Here is a 21,596-nt window from a genome sequence, read left to right as displayed (position 1 = left end):
GGTCAGTACAGCAGGTACACAGACAGACCTCTCAGAAAAGTCATCAGAGTAAACCTGCCCCCAAATAAAGTTTGCAAGTGAGCTAGATGTCTTTTGGAGAGAGCTTGCACAATAACTATTGTGGTCTTTTCAAATGAAATTTTGCATTAAAGCATTAAGCAATAGTCACCATCCTTTTAGCACTCTATCTATCTATCTATCTGAAGCACTGGATGGTTTCTATTAGCAGGGGTGTTGATGTCACATTTTAGTCCTATCAAACTTCCCTGTATACTCCAAACTTAGCTGCAATTCTCATAGTACCTGAAGGGAAAATGGACTTATCCAGCAACAGCACATTGTTCCAAGCCATCCTTGTTGTAAGGCAAGTATTTTGGAGTCTGCTTAGTCTTGAAGGTGCAATGAAGAGCCACCAGCTTTAGAAAATACCTGCTATTGGCAGATATGAAATTTATCAGGGCTGACTTATTGATATCAGACAACATGCTTGCATTTTTGACTTGCTTATGGATGTAGCTGTGAGGACTGTTGTGATGAGTACATGCCCTTCAAAGGTTACACCATGGATGATAGGCAGTAAACCTTTTTATTATTTCTACTTTCCTTTTTCTCATTTCATAACTTGGTTTTTAGAATCTCCCCCCACTCCCTCCAAAATAGTATGTGTTCTGAAGCACAGCTCATTTTTCTATAAGAAAAAAAAATATGTCATTGTCAAGAGGATTGGAAAAGTATAAGATGGGTGAAGTTGGACAATTGCTAGCCACAAAGCAGATGTTTGAAAACAAAGGAGTGGTGGTCTGAAATTGTTGTAGTTGTTGTGTTGCTCTAAGTCATTTCTGACTTATGGCAACCCTAAGATGAACCTATCATGGGAGTTTCTTGGCAGGTTTCTTCAAATGGGGTTTGCCATTGCCATCCTCTGGGGCTGAAAGAGTGTGACTTGCCCAGGGTCACTCAGTGGGTTTACATGGCAGAGCTGGAATTTGAACCCTGGTCTCCAGTCATGGTCCATCACTCAAACCACTACATAGGCAAAACAAATCATTGGGTTCATCTCTAGCCACATGGTGGACACAGATTTGCTATGCCTCTTGTAACCAGGGAAAGGGATACACAAATCTGTGTATCCTCTGAGAAAAATAACAAAATTATGTAGTAAGAAAAACAGCATTTTGCAGCCTTTCTAAAGTATGCCGCTTAATGTTTGCTACCAGAAGCAGACCAAACTTACATCTAAGTGCAAAGCATTATGTGAAATGATGAACCTTTATTTTCTTTGTATTAGAAATCATTATAAGCGTTTATATGCCTAAAAGATATACATATAAAAACAGAAACTAAAAGATAGTAGCCAAAAGCCTGAATTACACAAAAAGCATCAGAGAATGGGATGAATTTTTCCTGGTACCATTTTAACTAAGTGAACATGTCTCTTGAGAGAGTGTTCTATGATTTGAGTGCCACGAAAGAAGAGGCACCTAAAATATGGAACTTTCTCCTAAGAACGTGTTGAAGCCAGTTGAATTATTTCAGATAGATCTCAAAGAGCATTTTCAGGATATCTGAAAGGGCAGGGAGAAGGTAAATTATTTTTATACTCTATTCCTAGATAATTCATCTTGCAATTCTATATGCATTTATCTGGAGTAAAATAAAATCTGTGGGTTTGGCTTTTAAAATATGATGTGTGCTGTTAATGTTTTGAAAGTTGCATCTAAAACTCTGAACTGAGCCCAGAAAAAATGAAAACGAGCAATTTCTTTTTTAAAACTCTGGAATAATGCTTTTGTACTGGTCATAACAATTGCAAGTTTGTGTCTCATTCAGGTCCAGAAATGTTATTTAGAGATACTAAATAATACTGTACTGCCTATGCCTAACTTTATTTTCACATAACTTAAAATCAGTTAATAAAATGATGACAACAACTGAAGCATCCTAACATTTTGAAATCTATGCTTCTTAGCCTCAGTCCCATCCTTGCCTTCCTTAAACAATCACTAAAGCTTATGTAACTGTGCCCCAGCAGTGAGATTAGCTATATTTCCATATTGGCAAAAGACAACACCAACCCTGCTGCATGTCCTTATCTCACTTTCTCTTTGTACAGCACTTTTGATTGCAGACACAGGCTGGCTATTTTGGCTACTGAGGGCCAAACATACGCCATCAACAATATCCCAAGATTCTTTGCCTCACAAACCCATTTTTACAGTAATCCCATGGGCCAGCTAGGGTACCTAGCAATTGATATAGTGATGCAAATAACAGGCAGTATGTTTTCTGCTTACCATGGTATCAGTATATTCTAGCAGCTTTGCCTTAGAAATAGTTTTCTGATGTTGTTGAAAAAGATCTTGGAGAAAGTCCTGTTGTGAAAAAAGAAGCACAGCAGCAGTTCTTACTGTTTCAGATTTGCATGAAGAAATCGTATGAAATAATCAAGATCTGGCTCAACTAAGAACCTACTGTTACAATCAAGGGATGCTAATTAACTATGAAAGAGTACAAGTTGAACACATAGAAGAGTCTCTAGAGAACTTACTCTGAGCTCACCAGCAGAAATAAAACCACTGCTGTCCACATCATATTGTCGCCAAATCTGCAGAGGGAGAAATTAGTAAAATATGATAATTGGAGAACAGATGTTTAAGATGTAATTTTACCACAGCACAACCTTGTTTGTGGATGTGCTAAAGAGCATTAAAACAATGTTTGGATAGTTGCGGCAGTAGCCACTTGTGCAGCAGATTATACCATGGAGAGTTTCACATTCCTGCTTCTCACACCAGCAGCCTTGTTGTACAAGCAGACAAGACAATTTTCATGATGGCCTTCTACCTTAGGGTCCAGCAGAACAGCACCTATGGGGCTTTCAGCTCCACCACTGTTTAGCTGCATCTTGAATATGGCTATTGCATGCCCTCCAACTGTTCCAATTTGGCAGGAATAGTCTTGAATAAATCTCTGGTGTCCCATTTTTTTCCAGCAACTGCTAAAATGCTCCAGTTTTCTCTCTCTCCCTCTCACTTTCCCCCTTTGCCCCAGCTTACTTCATTTGCTGCAAACTGAATTCAAAGTGCAAAAGTAGTTTTCCACCAATTAACTCAGCAGGGGGAGAAACTGCTGCAGCCGTTCCTAGCTTGTGTGCTCTTGCACATTAATAATTTTTGCCATGTTGACCACACTCTGATGTTGCTTGGCCATATTTGTGTTCATTTTTATCTGTGAACTGTTGGAGGATATGCTATTGGGTAAGTGAATATATTGTTAAGAAAGGCAGCAACAGGATGGGGTTCAAATGAGACTTTATTATAATCCTCCCATGGATTATACCACCCAAGGTAGTAGATTTTGTGTGCCATGAGCAGGCAACAAAATAGTTGTTTATTTAATTTATCCAATTGCATTTTAATTGCCAAGCAGCAGAAGAAAAACTGGTGGGATTTTCTGCCTCTGGTGTCAAAATAATTTGGTTGATTTAAGATACCCATGCCTTGATTTTTGGACAAATTGATGGATGAGTTTCTTTATTGTTTAGTCATAGAACTACCTGAGAGAGCAAGTTATTGGACAGAAGATAATATCCATCATTAAACCAAGCTTCTCTGTTCATGAACCAGGTGCATCTGAATCAGGAATCATCCATGCATAATTTCCTCAGGATTCTGGTGGCTCTCTCAGCATAAGGCCATGCTAGGCTAGTTCTGTATTATACAGCACCAATGGGCAACCACTTCCAAGACACAAAGCAAGGCGGAATTGCAGACTTGCTGTTCTATGTCCCACATTTTTGCTTGTCTAGAACTTGACAATTATCACCACTTTGACTTAATGGGTGCATATGTTGCAATGAGTACAAATCCTAGTCATATCTATTCAGATGCAATTCCTATTGAGTTCAATGAGACTTGTTCCCAAACAAATGCACATACACCTGCAGCCTCTATTATGCACGCGTACACACACACACCTCGTCATTTCATCAGTGACAATATGCAATTGTTTTCTGACACATCTTTTATTTGAAAGATTGAGAAAGACAGGACTCTACATCCACCCAGGAATTATTGACAAATTTTGTCTAGAGGAAGCATGTAATCAGATTTAAATGATTTTTCACCTTTAATCTGGACATGATGTTACCATGGCTGCAGATTTGTTACTTTTCAGATGAATAGCAAAATTACTCCAATGACTACATGGCTAATTATGCTCTTTTCTTCTCAGTTATCCTTAAGGTAATTAATTGTAAGCTGTACCTTGAGAATTAAATGGCATGCCAAGATCAGAAAATATTTGCAAAAATTATTTTCTCAGTGTGACTGATCTGCTGAAAAGGAAGAGTCTGTGCTCCTCTATATACACATACAAAATAAACAAATTAGGTATCTCCTGTGTGATACACTGAAAATGTTGAATAGCCTTCTCAAAGGACATGAAGTCCTGCATTTTCAGCTTTTAACTGGTTAATTTATGAGCCTTTGACACTTATGACTATCCTGTTGTTAAGCTTGCTATCCTTCTTACAAATCTCATACTTAAAACTGCTTTGTTCTGAATTGGGCAAGGACTGGTGTGTGGTACTGAACATGTGTGGTGCTTTGGTTCATGTAGTAAATTGTCACCTGAAAAACAGATCTACATGAGGAAAACTAAATGAGAGAGGGGAGGGCAACCCTCCCCCAAATTCTTGACCTTCTGATCAAATTAGGAAGCTGCCCCCTGTATCCTTTTGTATAATGTGTGATTGGCTTCCTACATATCGTGTTTACCTAGATCTATTCTAATATCCTAGACAATGTGTTGGATCTCCACCCCCACAGCCAACACCAGGTTTTATACTGCCTTTGGAAGACACAGCATTCTGTGAAAGAGAACTAGATTCTAATTTCCAAATGGGCAACATGAGAAGGAGTGGTGGGAAGAATCCTGGCCAGAATCCTGTTGTGGTATTGCGTGCTCATAGGTGGATATGCATCTGTGGGAAATAGAATTGTGGATATGCACAATGTCCTTATCCAGTGGAGGGCTGCTGTTACATAATTACATAGCAGAACTGGCAAAAGGACCAATGTACAATGGGGTTGAAGTGAATTAGGACAGATGTGCTACAGCCCCGATGTACATCAAACTCTCTGGACAATGTCCTGTTACACATCTTTACATTTCAGTAACTGGGTTTCTTAGCACCTCTGATACTTAACTAATTGCACACAAATTTATATCGAGTGAAATGTCATACAGGATTCTGCCCCTTGTTTTTAATGAGTTGAGATAATATAGCTTCCCTTCTCATGCCAATGGAACAGCTGGAGAGTCAATAAGAGATTTTCTCCATGCAGAGAATGGCACAGAACTCTCCATTACAGTTTTCTTGCTGCTTGGAGAAGGTAGAAATGGGTACTGAGGGAGGAGGAGGAAGGACCAGATGGGATGGGATGAGATTTGGAGCAGAGACTTACCCCATTGCATCATCCAGACTATTGGATTGTTGGGGCCTCCAGCCTCTGTGCTGGAGTGTGGTTTGCTTTGTGCTTGTATTGTGAACTGAGAAATAAGTCTCTGATATGTGGAGTCTTTTAAACCCTAAGCCTCATATTTCTAACATTATAAAGTACAAAGGCACTAGACTTGAAATAGCATTACTTTGTGTGTGTGTGTTTTGTTAAAATGAAAGCTGATAATATTCTTTATCTTGCATGCAATATGCAACTGCACAAATGTTTCCAAAAACTCATCTGTGACAAGAGACTGCCTGTTGTCTCTCTCTCTCAGGGTGCTTCACAAAGAATAGGGAGAGATTGTGCTGAGGTCTGAAAGAGATAGGAAGCAAGGAATGGGAGGATTTCTAAAGTGAAATGCACACATGTTGGCTTGACTCTCTGTGAACCAGTGGCCAAGTTTTAATGCAGTAGTAGAATTAAGTACGAAAAATTGGATTGGGGGGGAGGGGGCGAGGTAGAGAAATTAGATTATGTGCTCCTTAGAGCTCTATTGTCTTTTTGTTCTAAAACTATGCTCTTCCCTTCCTCCACTATACCTGATGGGGCAGATGTGGGTTTAGACAAAAATGGGTCTGTTGCAAGCCCATGCAGATTGAGCCTCAGTGTATGTCCAATATACCAACCATAGTTAATACTGCACACGTACACATGCCAAAAGTCAGCACCACCGGGTTACCCACCCGCATGAACTCCACACTGTTGTCCAGAGGTGTTTCTCGTCGGAAAAGCAGCAGAAAGTTCTCATCTTCTGGCAAGATCATATTTGCAAGCTACAACAACAACAACAACAACAACAAGAACAAGGCTTACATCTCCCAGTGTATACTGCTTTGGAGTATATGGTACAAGAACAAGCAAGGGGACAGAGAGAGAGAGAGAGAGAGAGAGAGAGAGAGAGAGAGAGAGAAAGTAAAACTGCAGCAACAGCAGCAAAACAGTCTAAAACAAACAATTTATTTCATCTTCCAGGGCAGTCTTCTCCAGTGTGAGTTCCAAACTGGTACTAGTAGGAGGCAGAAGTGTCAATAGGGTGGTGCAGGGGATGTGGAGCACACCAGATGACACCTCAAAGGAGGGTGGGGTGGTTGCTCACCAATCATACAAAGACCCCCTCCCAGTCACCCCTCCCTGCCAGCCAGGGTGCCTCTGACATCCAGTGGGTGCTGATGCTGGTGGAAATTTGGTGTTTCTGCCACCTAACAGACCCTTCTGGATCTGGGAGAACTGCTGGCCAGGCTGGGAAAGGAAGGTGTGAGCAGCAGCAATGGGCAAGAACTCCTCCCATTCTGAAAAAGGAAAGAAGTCCATGGCTGACCCTGCCGCCATTGCTTCTGTTTTTTGCCCAGCCAGCAGCTCCACTAGACCTGGAAGTGGGTGCCAGGTGGCAGAAGCACCTACCTCTACCAGTGGTTGCTGGTAGGAAGGACTTGCCCTCTTTTGGTGAGGCTGCTGGCCAGATGGGAAAGAGAGTAGCCTCTATTTCATGCTCGGCCAGCAGCCCTGCAAAACTTGGAAGATCCTGCCAAGCAGCAGCAGCACCTCATAACCCCCTCCACACAGTTGTTGTGGTTTGTGGAGGGGGGCACCTGGGATGCATTGCGAACAGCCTGGGGGTGACAGTATGAGTTACTGCACTGGAGTGACCAAGTCTAGTGATGCCACTGTCAAGAGGTGAATGCCAGTGGAGAACAATGGGCACCAGGCTGCATTCAGTTATATAATCATACAGAGATGCTCAAAACAAATATTTATGAACCAATGCATATACAATATCTATCTACCCTTACAATAAGGCTCCTGAAAACCTGCCAGTAGTGTAAATGGAATCTCCCCCCACCCTCAAAAAAGCTTCATTGCATTCAGAGAGAAGCACTGAGAATGTGGGCAATGTGTTTCCATCCTTAGCAGTGAGCCCTCCTGACACATAGCTCTCTGGTAATGGTGGCATTTTAAAAAGTACACATTTTTACTGCAATGTGAGGAAGAGAGGATGGAAAACCTAATCTCTGATCTCTGACTGGAGATAACTACAGCTTGGAAGCAAGGAGGCCAGACTGTAAACTCCTGGGTAACAGAGGTTCTCTTGTCTCCAAATTAAAAATTTAGGACACATGGTTTAATATGACATGATCCAGTGTTAATGGTGACACATATATTATGGTGTAGTTTTAATTCATTTACCAATTGTGGTCCATTTTTCTAAAGTTTCAAAATGAAAGACAGCCAGGTACCTCTTGTATTTGTAAGCGTCCATCTGCAGTTACATCATAGGCTGACATAAACCGTTCTTTCACTTTTTGAACTCTTTCTTCAGTTATGGTGCTCTGCAATATAAAAAGCAGAAAATTGGCCTTATGGTTACAGAGGAAACCAATTTCCTGAGTGTAATCCATTTTGTCCTGTCTCTTTGTTTTTGGTTTCCTAATAAATCATTTCTGTTTGACATACTTTGTACCTTGCTTTGACATCTACTTTTGATGCATGAAAATAAAACACAGACTCTCTCTCACGCATAGTATATCAAGTGTTATTTGGGAAACCGCAATAACTACACAATCTCAAGAGCTCAAGTTTTCCAGCTCCCTTTTCTTGATCTTCCCTATCATTCCTCTGAACTACATTTCATATGGTTCTTTGTAGAAAATTATTAAAGCTTATAAATTACCCATTAAAAGTATAGTGTCACTTTTTAAAAAGCAGTGAATGCCAGTGCTGTTGATTTAAGCAGAAGTCTAATGAATAATGATTAATGCATAACTGACTAGTAAATGATTTTACCACCATTTTAATATTTTGAAGGAGCATTTTTAGAGTTTGGAGGCATTTGAAGGGCAAATAATTAATTATTTTCAAAAATAATTCAAAAGAAATTTTACTGTTGCCACTAAGTAGCCCAATGTGTTACTTTTTAAAAGCAGCAGCCCCAGAAGTAATAAAATGTACTTTTATTCAAAGTAGCACTAAGACACTTTAAAAGTGACATTTTCCTGATCATTAATACATAGTTTGTTTGAGAAGAGTACATGTGTCAAGGTAGGCTGGGGTCCCATTCTCACTAGCCCATTTGCTCTGGATAATACTGGGCAGATCCGGTTGCCCCCATACCGAATCTCCCTGGGTAGAAGTCCTGACTACCTTTTACCTCGATCGATGCAAGTTCACATTTGCAGTACCACTTTAAAATGGAGCCTCCTTTGTTATCAATCAAATTCACTTCTGTTTTCGTCAAAGATGACGTATTCTACAGCAATTGGCCAACCGAATGGGTGCTTTCCCCCCTCCTTTTAAAAAAAAATCTGGTGGCAGTGTGCGCATAGTCTGTCAACTTGTCAAATTTAAAAACCTCCAGGGGTGTGTGTATGTGTGTGTATATTGTGTGTATTTAGGTCATTACAGATTATGGCAACCCTAAAACGACCCTATACTGGGGTTTTCTTGGCAAGATTGGTTCTGAAGAGATTTGCCATTGCCTTTCCTCTGAGGCTGAGAGAGTGTGACTCCCCCAAAGTCACCTCATGGGTTTCCACAGCCTTCCCTCTGAATGCCAGCCTCTAGCTTCCCCTTCGCTTCCAGCCCAGCATTTCCTCCTCTTTGGAACCTCTTCCCTTCCCGTCCCTTCAAGCCCAATGCCATCTCTGAAGCCCTTGCCTCCCCCATGCCATCCTCTTCCCTACCAGCCCAAAACATGTGCATAATCTGTCACAATAATAATAATACCTCACCTCAGAATGCCATCTCTGCATCCTCTTTCTTTGCTTTCCCTCCAATTGGCACCCCAGAATGCCTTACATTCACATATACATACACATATGTAGCAAAAGCATTCACACATTGTATCAATGTGGCAAAAATCATCATTCAGCATGTCATCGGTGGGACCACCCAGAGGTACAGAACTGAGATAATGGATACAGATGTGGGAATCTACCCCAGAATGTATCAGAAGCTCCCAGGACAGGAAAAAGCCCAACTCTCCGCCTTGTGTTTAAAAACTTGCAGAAATTAATGAGAAATAGACCAGGAAAAAATATATTACCTACGGAATATTAGAAATAGCCCTAAGTACAGAAATTTTAAATTTAATATAATGTACATTTTGAACTGCATCCCTTTTAACTTTTGTAAGCCTCCTTGAGTTCCAGACTGGGAAAAGGGTGGGATATAAAGATGATGATGATGATGATGATGATGATGATGATGATGATGATGCAACATCTGCCAGTTCTGAGGATTTTGGCCAGTCAAACTGAGCACTTACATAAGACCAAACAGAAACAGGAGTTATTGAATAAATTATGCAATGACTTCACATACAGTTGGAAAAGAGCGTGTCAATATTATATGAAGTATTACATGAAGCTTCATTAGATATGAAGTATAATCCTCAGCTGACAGATAAATAAGCACATGAGTGTATTGCAAAGGAAAAAAAGAGGAAAAAATAAACTGAAGTTAAATGGCAATGAATTGCAAAAGGCTCAGTCCCTACACACAGAGAGACAGAGAGAGACACACACAGAGAGAAGACAAACATACACAATCGAGGATTACATATTGAAATGGATCTAGATACTCTATTTCATCCAGAAACATCTGGAGCTGGAAGGTCACCACATGCTCCAATACCAATACTAAAGTAAATAAGTTTAGTTGAATACATTAATGTCTATTCTTCCTTTTTTAGATTACTATTTTTTTAACTACTTCCCCCACTGGTTTTAAGCTTCTCATGCAGACTCAAGTTGGAAAGTGCAGCCTATAATCATATATGATTGGTTTTTTAAAAGAGATTGTAGAATTGACCCTATTCCTTTGTGTGGATTTTAAAAAAATCTCATCTATATTGTTCAATTGTGTGGCACTTTACTTTAATTACTTCTTTCGTGAATTTAAAATAGGCAAGATCTTTCATATGAGATAAAAATATTCTGGAGGCATTGTGGTTCTTATTTCACTTTGTTCCCATAGACCTTTCAGATTATAGGCAAAGCTGTTATATTCAGTATAACCATTTTTGAATGATCTCACCCACCATACTTTGGGATCAGCCTATTTCATTTATCTTTGGCCTGGTACATACCCCCCTGAAAGGGCGGGCTGGAGGCATCCGGTTTTCCTGTGGAGGGATATCGCAGCAGCCAAACTGTGCAGCGTCCCTCTGCCCCAAAAAGAACCTGTAAAAACAGGATTCTTCTTGGGATGCTGCGTGGATGTCACAAGTATGCCATTGGCGCATTCATGATGTAAGCAACGTGCAGTGATGTCTATACACTGTGTGTCACTTATGTTACAATGGCGCCCCCAGTATGGATGGGAGGCCACCATTATGCCACCACCGTGATGTCCTAGGGTTAGGGACTGTGCGGTTGGTGTGCGGTCCCTAACTCTAGAATCGTCACCTGGATGCCGCTTCTTGGCGGTATGTACCGGGCCTAAGTTGTCATCAGCTGCTGGAGCATCCAATAATCTGTCTCAAAATAGCATGCAGACTATGGTCTAGAGCTTACAAAAATTCAATTCCAAAAGCTATATGCATTAAACAACTCCTGTGTTTTAAGGAGTCGTTTAATGCATGTAGTTTTGAGATGAGAAACTTCTAAAAGACTAAGATATCTAAGGGCAGAAAAATTTTGTTGTTATATGTTTTAAGGGAGATCCAGTGTGGTGCATTGGTTTGAGTGTTGGACTACAACTCAGGAGACCAGGATTTGATTCCCAGCTCAGCCACAAGACCCACTGGATGACCTTGGGCAAGTTACATGCTGTCAGCCGTAGGGGAAGGCAACGGCAAACCTCCTCTGAACAAATCTTGCCAAGAAAACCCCATAATAGGTTTGCCATAAGTAGGACATGCCTTGAAACCACACAACAACAGCAGCAGCAACAACAAATGTTTTAAGGAGAATATGTACAGCCAACCAAGAATTTTTGCTGATTATTTTGTTAAGCTTTCTTCTTCATGGAAAGGTTTGTGAGCTCTTCTTTTAATAGGAAATTAGTGAAGAAAAACATTAAATTACATTCTGCATTAAACATTAAATTAAGTTGGTAGCTTTACTGTTGATAGGCAACAGTAAAGCTACCATCTGGAAGCAAGCCCTAAATCGTACCCTGGAGCTGCAACCATCAGTCATGGTTATTCAAGCATGCATCATGTTGTATACAATTTCATGTTCCTAGAAGCTGGTAGTGATCAAGATTCAACTGTTCTTGGGAAAAGATGTGGACATTGAGTGTGAAATTTACCTTGAATTATAACTTGAGAGAGAGCTTTTATATAATTTATTTATTTATTTAGGTATTTATATCCCGCCCTTCAGCCCTAATGGCTCTCAGGGCGGCTTACAATAATATTTTTAATCAGACAGTTCCTTGCCCTCAGGCTTACAATCTAAAAGACACAAAACAAAAGGAGAAGGGAATGGTGGAGGGAAAGGGGATGATGTGTAGATGGTATTTAATTATTGATAGGTTATTGAAAATGTTTAAGAACAGCTCAAATAAATGTTGGAAATATAAACAAAAGATAGGAATTTTTCCGCATAATAATAATAATAATAATAATATTTATTTGTATTCCGCTTTTTCACAAAGGAATCAAAGTGGATTCCAACAGTATAATTAAAACATCAAACAAAATTACAATTAACCCCCCCCCCAAACCCCAACCTTCCCCTCAATCATAAAAACAGTGATCAACCCCTAAAAAAATATTAAACATCAAAAAATTTATAACTATCCAATATGAATACACTAAAATTTCAGGCAGATTAGAGCATGTGGTGAACCTGTGATGAACCACAAAAGTATTGAACTCAAATGCATTTAAGCTAGAGGACAGCTTTAAAATCAAAATGCAGTTGAAACTAGAGACATTTTTGTTAGGAATGGTAGGTGACAAATTAGAGAAGAGACACAGAAGGACTTTATTGTATATGGTTATGGTAGCAAGAACAGTGTACGCCTGAAGGTGACAAGTTGCTATTATTGTAACACCAGAAGATTGGCTGATCAAAATGACCGAACTTGCTGAGATGGACAAGTGGACAAGTGATCAAAGAGATTTTTAAAAATCCATCTAAAGAAGATTGGGATTTGTTCATTGCTTATTTGCAGTTACATTGGGGTTATGAATCAGTAGTAGGTTTGCAAAAAATATAGAGTAACTATGTAGTAGAAGCTTAAATATAATAACATATTAGGCAGTATAGAAATAGCAGCTTTTTCCATCAGTTGCAGGAAAAGTCAGTAATATCTGTTTCATAATTTAATTAGAGGTTTTTTTTTTTAAAAAAGTATTATTTATGTATCAATATATATATATATATATATATATATATATATATATATATATATATATGGTTTAGATTTATATAAAAATGTTTTTGTTTGTGTGTATGTTTCAAAAAAGATTCAATTGTTATTGTCTTGTACAGTTACAAACATCCATTTTATAGGAAGATAGGAAGCCGCCTTACACCAAGTCAGTGTGTTGGTTCATCTAGCTCAATACTGTCTACATAAGGGGTGCATAGCCTCTTATGGCAGACTGTATCATCCCTGCCTAGGTGTCGGTGGTGCACCCTCATCCCCCCTTGTTGCCCAGTTAAACTGTGGGGAAAAGACCACTGCTATTTTCATTTCTGGAATTCAGACTGAGGTCCAAGCAGAGTCTCTTCAGCTGCTAAGCAGGGAAACCCTACTTTAATCTCTAATTAGCTATCACAGTCATTTAAAGACATTCACATTTTAAATATCTTTCTCTTTCAACATCTGCAGCTGTGCTTTGGGAGCCTAAAAGATGTTCCAGTGACCTCTGCACAGACATGCACAGAAATGTACTGTGCTTTGCATACCTGAAATGGGCTGCGCCAAAGCTTATTTCTTGAGTAGGCATGCACAAAACTGAGATTTGTTTTGTAGGCTTGGCAGTAAAATGACCCAATTGAAAAGAACTGTTTGTGTGCATGCTCATAGATGTATGCCTGTTTTTGAGCATGTTTGTGAGTGTGTTTTGTATTCAAACACACTCACAGAGGCAACACTAGGGACTGAAGGGGTACAGCTTGCACCAGGTGACATCCCAGAAGAAGAGTGTCATTTTGTCGGGCTCTCCTCCCACTGCACCCCTCCCCACTTTGCTATAGTGGCAAAGTAAAAGCCTAAGTGCGCAGCTCCTGGCTTTGCTGTGGCAACAGAGGTCTACTCATGAGGAGACCTCTGCCACTGGGCTGAAGGAGAGGGTGGAGCATGCCCTTTTGGCTGCCCCTCAGCAGCACCCCCCACTGGGTGACACCTGGGCAGAGACACACCACTGCACACATGTGCACACTCTCTCTCTCACACACACAGCTTGAGGGGAGAGGATACAAGGGGAGAGGTAACCCAGTCAGGCAGTCCAATAAAGAATGAATGAACTTCCTCAGTGTCCACAGAATGGTAAGCGTGGTGGAAAAGAAGACTTGTTAATAATGGAGGTAGAGTGGCATATCTTGAACAGGTGTTATTCCCTATTACACCATTTGTACAAGTAGGACATGGCACAGAATACTAGCATTTAAAGGGCTCCCATTCACATTCTAGCCATTCAGGCTGTGTGGATCTCTGTCCACTAAGCATTTGGCTGTTTTGGTACTTCCTCTCCCTAAAGTTGTTTTGCCTTCTAAATATTATTTGTCTTTCTGAAAATGTCAGGGTTCCCCCAAGCAAGCCTCCTGTTTGGAGTTTGTTTCAGTATATTAGGATATTATTTTATCATTTTAGTATTTTATAGTAATGTGTTTTATCATCCATTATTGATTATATATGTTTGTGTTCTGCGTTTTAGTGGGTGTTATAAAAATAAATATAAGTAAACATTATTAATCCTAAAACATCTCTTTCTTGTAGAGGCAGGTACCATTTGGGCAACATATGAGCAGACACACGGAGAATGTGTTTGCTATTAGGATACACAACATACTGTCTGATTCAAACTTCTTCCCAGAAAAGTAATGGACCCTCTCTGTAACCTGAAGGTTTGTAGAGAAAACAACACACACACACAATTCTGTGTTTGTTTGTGCTTACCCCAAATGTATGTGTGCATATAAATGCATTTGAAGGGAGATGGCTGTCTTTTCCTTTAACACCATAAGGCCAGTTTTCCTGGATTGTAAAGGTAAATCTGGTTATTTTTACCTGTGTAAATTTTCATTTATAAATGAAATCCTCAGCTAGCATAAATGGAACATTGTGAACTGAATTGTCCTGATAAGACAAAAAAGAATTAAAAAGCAAGTTTTTGGACTGTACTTAATCTCTGAAACATTATGAAGCCATGCACAGACACAAACACTCATATACAAACAACCCCGTTCTCTTGTTGGATGTGCATGCACACACACACACACACACAGAGAGAGAAGCTCAGACCTCCACTGTATACTAAACTCTATGGAAAACATCAGTTCCCTCATTTCCTCAGTGAAGTTAATTCCACCTTTCCTCCATTTTGCATGTTGTTGATCCTGTCACTCTGTTGTCCCCCCCCCCCCCCCCAGCTGTGCTTGCTTTTCTTTAATGGTAGATGAAAACACATTACAGTAGTTGAGGGGGGGGACAGGATGCAATGCTGGGGAATTACAGGGGAAACAACAACAGGGAGAACAGAGGTGACAAACAGTAATTGTGAAAGTGTTTGCTGTTCCAACAGAGACAACTTTCATAGGGACATTCATTATATTGCAGGTTGTATTTTTAAATCCACCAAGCACAGAAATAATGACAAGCTGATATTGTTCAGGACAGCCTTGTTAGGTTGCTTGGTAAGCACGTCTGATCCTTTCAACACACACAAAAGGGGTCTGATAAATTCACCCATTAAATACATCACTATTAAAAGAAACCTGGTAGAGCCTATTCCATTCTCCACCTCTGTGCTATTACAGCATTAGGCCATTGTCAGACCCTACAGGAGGGTAACACAGCTGTCTATCAAAGTCATTCAGAAATGCAACTGGCCCTACCACTAAGGAAGGCTGGGCAAAACATGTGTCAAGATAATGTGGAAGGGAGCAGGTTGGTAGTTAGCGGTAAAGATCAGCAGGCAGACACAAAGCCCTTTCCCACAAACCACTTCCCTCGAAACAATTCTTCCTCCAGCCAGGCTCATTTCTAGCTCCCTCCTTGGTACTGGAAAAACAAGCAAACAAAGAACTACTGATCTGTTGTTACTGTCAAGCCCAAAGTCTTGGCAGACTTCTATTTTCATTAAAAAAAATTAGTTTGGTGGAAACTGGGACCTTAGAAAAGTTAGGCTTTGGGGATATCACCAAAACGTGGAACTAGAAATCATTTTCAAGCTCTCAGCTCCCAAGAATGTAAGAATAATCTACTAACCACTGTTTGTGGTATGGAGAGCAACCAGGTGAATCCACACTTTCAATCTGGTACTGGTTCCGCTCAGTGGCATGAAAGTGTTTTGATAAAGTCAAACTTTGGCAGTGTTAGTTTGGAATATCAGTATGTAGCATCTTTGAGACTAAGGGGCTGTACAGACTGGCCAAAAGGGTTGGCATCAGGGTGGAGTGGAGGCATGGTGACCACATGCTGCAACCAGACTTGGGGGGGGGGGGTTTCACAATGTTTCTTTGGTGAAGTGTTTAGACATGCTGTGCCGAAGAAATGGCAAAAAGCTATGGTGGCAAGGCCAGCTTTATGCCATTTTAAAAAGAAGCAGAATTTTGCTGGCCCTTTTTGGGCCAGCAAATTACTGAATCAGGGCCGCGGTGTGCGGTTGCTGCAGCCCTGATCTGGCGCTGAAAGGGGCAGTGGGATGCCACTCCTTGGGGGCTTTCTCTACAGCCCCTAACTGGGCAAAAGAAGTTGTAGCGCAAGCTTTTATAGACCTGGTCTCCTTCCTGAGATGCAGGCATCTCAGGAAGTAGAACAAGACTATGAAAGCTTATGCTACAACTTCTTCCACTCAGTTAGTCTCAAAGGTACCTTTGCATAGTTGTTTTCTAGTGCATAATCTTTTTTTTTTTAAGTTGGCCATAAATCCGGGAGGAAAATTGTGTTACCTTTCCTGGTGTTATTGAACTGCAAGTCCCAGCAGCCTTAGGTGGCATAGCCAATGGTGAGGAATGCTGGGATCTGCACTTCACTGGCATCGGGAAAGCCACCCAATTCCCATTCCTGCTCCAAATCATTTGAGAACAGGTGAAGAAAGCACCGGATAACGGCTGTTTGCTTCCTCCTCTCTGACATTTCAAGCAGCAGGAAATAAAAAAACAAAACAAAAACAAATAAGAGGCAATATGTCAGCTGAAATGAAACAGAAGACAAACAATTGACCACACTGTTAACCCAAGAGTTACAGCTGTTTGTATACAGATCCATTTCCCTAAGCTAGTGTAAATTAACTCTGGAGAAAGCATCATGTTAATTGATTTTGGAAATGAGACTATTGCATCTGCAAAACTAATCATCCCTGCTTTGAATAAAGAAACACACCTGCTGCTGCTGTTGCTTTGTCTCTCTCTTCACCCAAACTAGTGTATGCAACTCAGTTCATTTTCATTAATCTAACAAAACACGGTGGGCTCTCTTGCCCCTCCTTTTCTGAATTTGTTGCAAGAAGCAGGTTTGCTTTGTGCCAAAATTATAACCACTGTGTGGGTGGCAAAAGTGGAGACTTGGCACGCAAACTGCAATAATGGAGTTGGTACACCTGTTATGAAAAGAAGCTAAGTGGAATGTCTACAGTCAACAGGGAGCAATTTTCTGTATTTTAAGAACTGCTAAGGAAGGAAGTAGTTAGGTTGATAAATATGGTTAAATACTCTGGTCCTGATCTCAAGCAGCATGCCCAGAGCAGACAGGCCTTTTCAGCAACCACAACCACAACAGTCAATCCATTGTTTGGCAGGGAAGGGAGCAGAGGAAACAATGAATCCAGCAGTCATACTCTCCTGGTTCCCAAACAATTCAGTGGCAGGATTCCAGTCTTTCTGAAAGAAAGGTGTGGTAAAAAAGCTTGTGGTAACTATTTTGTGAACTACCACCTCAGAATCCTCAGGAACAGTGACCATCCTTACCAGGGGATTCTGGGATCCGTAGTAAAAAAAAAAAAAGGAATGTGCCCACATTCTTTTTCAGGAACCCATTTGCCCACAGTACTCCTCATGTGTGCAGTGTATATTCCTATTTATCCTTACGTCAGGATAATATGAGACAGTACTTACTTCACTGCCCAGTGTCTTCAGGAGATGATGGAAAAAGTTATCAAGCTCCTTCCCTTCTATGTAACCGTTGTCTAAAATAAATTGAAATATGGATTAATGAACATATAGCATACAATTAATATTTGTGGTCTAATCTTTACAAATTACACTAACATTTGCATTTCATACTTTTATTGATGCCTTTTAAAAAAGCAAAGCTCACTTGAGCCATACAGTTTGCAGGAGCTGCATTTCAATGCTTTAAAAAAAAACACCACTCGATTTTTAAAATATGCAGTTAAATGGTTACAAATTTTTAAAGATAACTTGAGTTCTTTTTAAAGCAAATAAGAGATAGAAACTTGAGACAACCTTCACTGATATCTCTGATGACAGCACAGAGATTCTGCAGTCTACACTGCAGAAATAATCTAGTTTGACACTGTTTTAACTGCCATGTCTCACTGCTTTGAGACATTTAGCCTTCTTTGTCAGAGAGCTTTGGTGCCACAACAAACTACAATTCCCAGAATTTCATAGCATTCAGCCACAGCTGTTAAAAAGGTGTCAAACTGGATTAATTATGCAGTGTGGATCCAGCCTATCACACAAATATGGGGACAAGATGTAAGCTACTCATGCTAGAGAAAGCCTAGCAAATAGGGAAAGATTTTAGACACCTAGGATTTTGAGGCAAGTGAAAGAGTGAAGGCTTTAATGAATGGGAAAATGCATTAAATGGGTAATTTAAAAATTACATTTTTAAAATTAATAAGTCTGACTCAAATATAAATCAATGCTGGTTTAAGCAGTTACCTGGATCTGGACAATACATCCAGAGTGACATTTTATCAGGAAAGCAAAACATAAGCTATAGGCTTCTTACAGCCAGCAACTCCTTTTTGTTTGTCACTCTGTCAAGTGCCACGTTAATGCTATGCCAATGAAAAGCAGCTTAAGTGTCTGCACCTGAATGGTCAAAAACAACACCAGATGTTCTCCTAGCTGGATTTTACATGCAAATGCATTGAGTCATATTAGTTCATAAGTAAATTTTTTTTAAAAAAAAATCTGAATTGGGCAAATACCATGCTCAGGGAGAACCAAATGTCACATAAAACATGCAAACTTTAAAGTTCCCCCAAAGCCGGCATGGCTTGTAGTGGTTTGAGCATTGGACAATGACTCTGGGGACCAGAGTTCAAATCCCTACTCAACCATCATGGGAACCCACTGGGAGACCTTGGGCAAGTCCCACTCTCTCAGCCTCAGAGAACAGCAGTGGCAAACCCCTTTCTGAACAAATCTTGTCCAGAAAACCCCATGACAGGGTTGTCTGAGCAGGGTTGGTTAAAAAAAGAAAAGAAAGGGGAATGGGGGAAAAACAACAAACAAACAACAACAACAGTGTCTTAAAAATCTTCAAACTCCATTTTGTGGGTGATTCTAGCTGCAGACAGAGATCTCAAACGCACTGCAGAAATAATCCAGTTTGAAACCGCTTTGGCTGCCCTGGCTCAGTGCTAGTGGTCTCAAACTGGATGGTTTCTGAAGGGTGCAGATGTATAAGGATTATATTAAAATATAATATATAAGGAGGGGGTAGAAGATTATATTAAAATATAATGTATAAGGACTATATTAAAATAGAATGTATAAGGAGAGGGTAGAAGAGTATATTAAAACAGAATGTACTATAGGGACAATAGGGACTATAGACTATAAGGACTATATGAAAACATAATGTATAAGGAGGGGGTAGAAGATTATAATAAAATAGAATGTATATTATGCAACGTTGCTAATCTGATTGTATTTAGATAGATAGATAGATAGATAGATAGATAGATAGATAGATAGATAGATAGATAGAGGGAGGGAATGGGGGAGAAAGAGGCAGCAACAATAAGGAAGAGTCCCTGGCTACAGAGTGAAGGAGGCAAGCAGAGGAGCCAGGCTGGGACCTTTTGCACAAACTTTTCCCATGCCCACCCCTGGGGTCTGTGGCCCTTTGGCCCCTGGGGACCCCTCCTCGACTGCCCCTGGGGCTGTTCCTTCCCCTTCCTTCCCTGGGGTCTCACCGTCGGCGTCCAGGTGCTGCCAGAGGCGGAGGAAGCCGGCGGCGTCGAGGCTCCGCAGAGGGTCGCTCTCCATGGTGCTGAAGGAGGAGGCCAGGCACAAAAGGTGCTGAAGAAGAAGAGGAGGAGGAGGAAGGGCGCATTCAGGAGGCAGCCCAGGCAGAGACCCGCCCTTTGGGGAGCAAGGCACTCATAAAGCCAGGGAATAAAGCCTGCCTCCACTGCTCCAGGTCCCCCTCCCTCAGGGTCTCCTCACTGCCAAGAATCACAAGGCACTGCCACAGGAGGGACAGGCCAGGAAAGTGGCCAAGGGAAAACTCTGAACCCTCCCCAAATGCTATTTGGAAACACTCCAATTCTGGGCCATGCCAACAACTATCATCTCAGAAGGCACAGGGAGGCCATTGAAATCCACAAACATCTAGGAGTTTATCACACTGAGGCTAATCTCAGCATTAAAGAGAGATTAAAGAGCATTTAAAGCTTCCTGCAAATGAAGCAGAAACGGCAAGTAATTGCACAGATGACTATCATGTGCAATTGCAAAAATCAACCAATGTCAGAAATGCATCACCGCTGAAATTCTGAAAGTAAAAAGATGAGTTTTAAGGCTTTTTTGTGACCACTTCAATGGTGGGTTTTGTGCAACGTCGTGGGAAATTGTTTCGTGTAATTACACAATTTGTCCAGGATATTCACGAGATAAATTCCTGATTTCCTTCGTGTGATAAACTCCCTAGATAACTTCAACAGGAAAGAAGAAACCCTGGAAGTAAAGAAAGTTTGGCCACCAGTCCTGGAAAACACCAATATCAAGACCCAGCAAAGGAAAGCCACCCGGAGTCAGGGGTTTTCCCCAGCAGACAATGGATTACTAAGTAAATAGACACCCCGAGGTCTTGTCACTCAACAACAGAACAATATATTTGTGAAGTTGAAGGATTTCATGGCTGGCATCCATAGATTTTGTGGGTTTCTCGGGCCATGTTCTAGAAGAGTAAGGAATAAACTCTTCTAGAACATGGCCACATAGCCTGAAAACCCCATAAAAAACAATACACAGTTTAACATGCAAATCACCTCCTCTCAACCAACAGTATATATACCCCACTCTCTTCCATGCCAGCATTCTCTGAAGATGTTAGCCACAGCTGCTGGCAAAACATCAGGAATAAACTCTTCCAGAACACAGCCACATAGCCCCCAAACCTCACCAAAAAGCCTCCTAGAAATGTCAACCCCTGCTTCTTAGCCAAAATGGAGGGCCTTTTGGAATCCCTCCTGGACAGGAGGTTGCCATGGAGGACCTGTCCAGGAAAAGGAGGACATGTCTGGTCACCTTGCCCTTCCCTCCTGCTAGGTTGTAGTGTCCACCCAGATGGACACTGTTCTTTCTCTTTGGCATTGCAGTCAATGCACCAGAAGGATGTTGGACTAGTTACTAGGAGCAGCACAAGTGGGTGAAAGCAGACCTGTCCGAGTCAAAAGGCAGAAACTAGAGTCACCTGGGAAGCTTAAAGAGACTTTTAAAGAAGCTCCTTGGAGATGAGGAAGCCTCTGGACTCCCTACAGTGCTCAACATGATCAGTTAGTAGGGGGCTGTGACGGAGTCTTCTTCCAATCCTGGTTTGGGCTGACTGTAAGGGAGGAGCTGAGGGAAAGAGTAGATATAAAAGGGAGGAGTAAGTGATGGTTAAGTTGAGTGAGTTCAGTACAGTGTTCAGACAGAAGAAAAGGGTGAGGCAGATGATTTAAGTCAAGAGTTCTGTTTAGGGGAGTTCAGTGAAGAGAAATCGAGTGGG

The 21,596-nt window shown here is 40.9% G+C and overlaps 1 protein-coding gene across 1 annotated transcript in view; it reads right to left on the bottom strand.

Annotated features, from left to right (window-relative positions):
- The window catches only part of SCGN (secretagogin, EF-hand calcium binding protein), a 31,316-nt gene extending 11,314 nt beyond the window's left edge, over positions 1 to 20,002 (bottom strand). Inside the window, exons 1-6 of the mRNA XM_089518826.1 lie at positions 19,798 to 20,002; positions 17,738 to 17,808; positions 7,742 to 7,834; positions 6,191 to 6,280; positions 2,549 to 2,605; positions 2,295 to 2,372 (exon numbers count right to left, since the gene is read on the bottom strand). Of these exons, the coding sequence (XP_089374952.1) occupies positions 2,295 to 2,372; positions 2,549 to 2,605; positions 6,191 to 6,280; positions 7,742 to 7,834; positions 17,738 to 17,808; positions 19,798 to 19,870 (462 nt within the window). The 5' untranslated portion in view covers positions 19,871 to 20,002. The remainder of the gene's footprint in view (positions 1 to 2,294; positions 2,373 to 2,548; positions 2,606 to 6,190; positions 6,281 to 7,741; positions 7,835 to 17,737; positions 17,809 to 19,797) is intronic.
- Between the last annotated feature and the right edge of the window lie 1,594 nt (positions 20,003 to 21,596).

Source organism: Sceloporus occidentalis, unplaced genomic scaffold (assembly GCF_023333645.1).
Source record: "Sceloporus occidentalis isolate IW3139 unplaced genomic scaffold, rSceOcc1.0.p SCAF_3, whole genome shotgun sequence".
Lineage (NCBI taxonomy): Eukaryota > Metazoa > Chordata > Lepidosauria > Squamata > Phrynosomatidae > Sceloporus > Sceloporus occidentalis.
The sequence above is the reverse complement of the archived record's forward strand: the minus strand, read 5'-3'. Positions and strand labels throughout refer to the sequence as shown.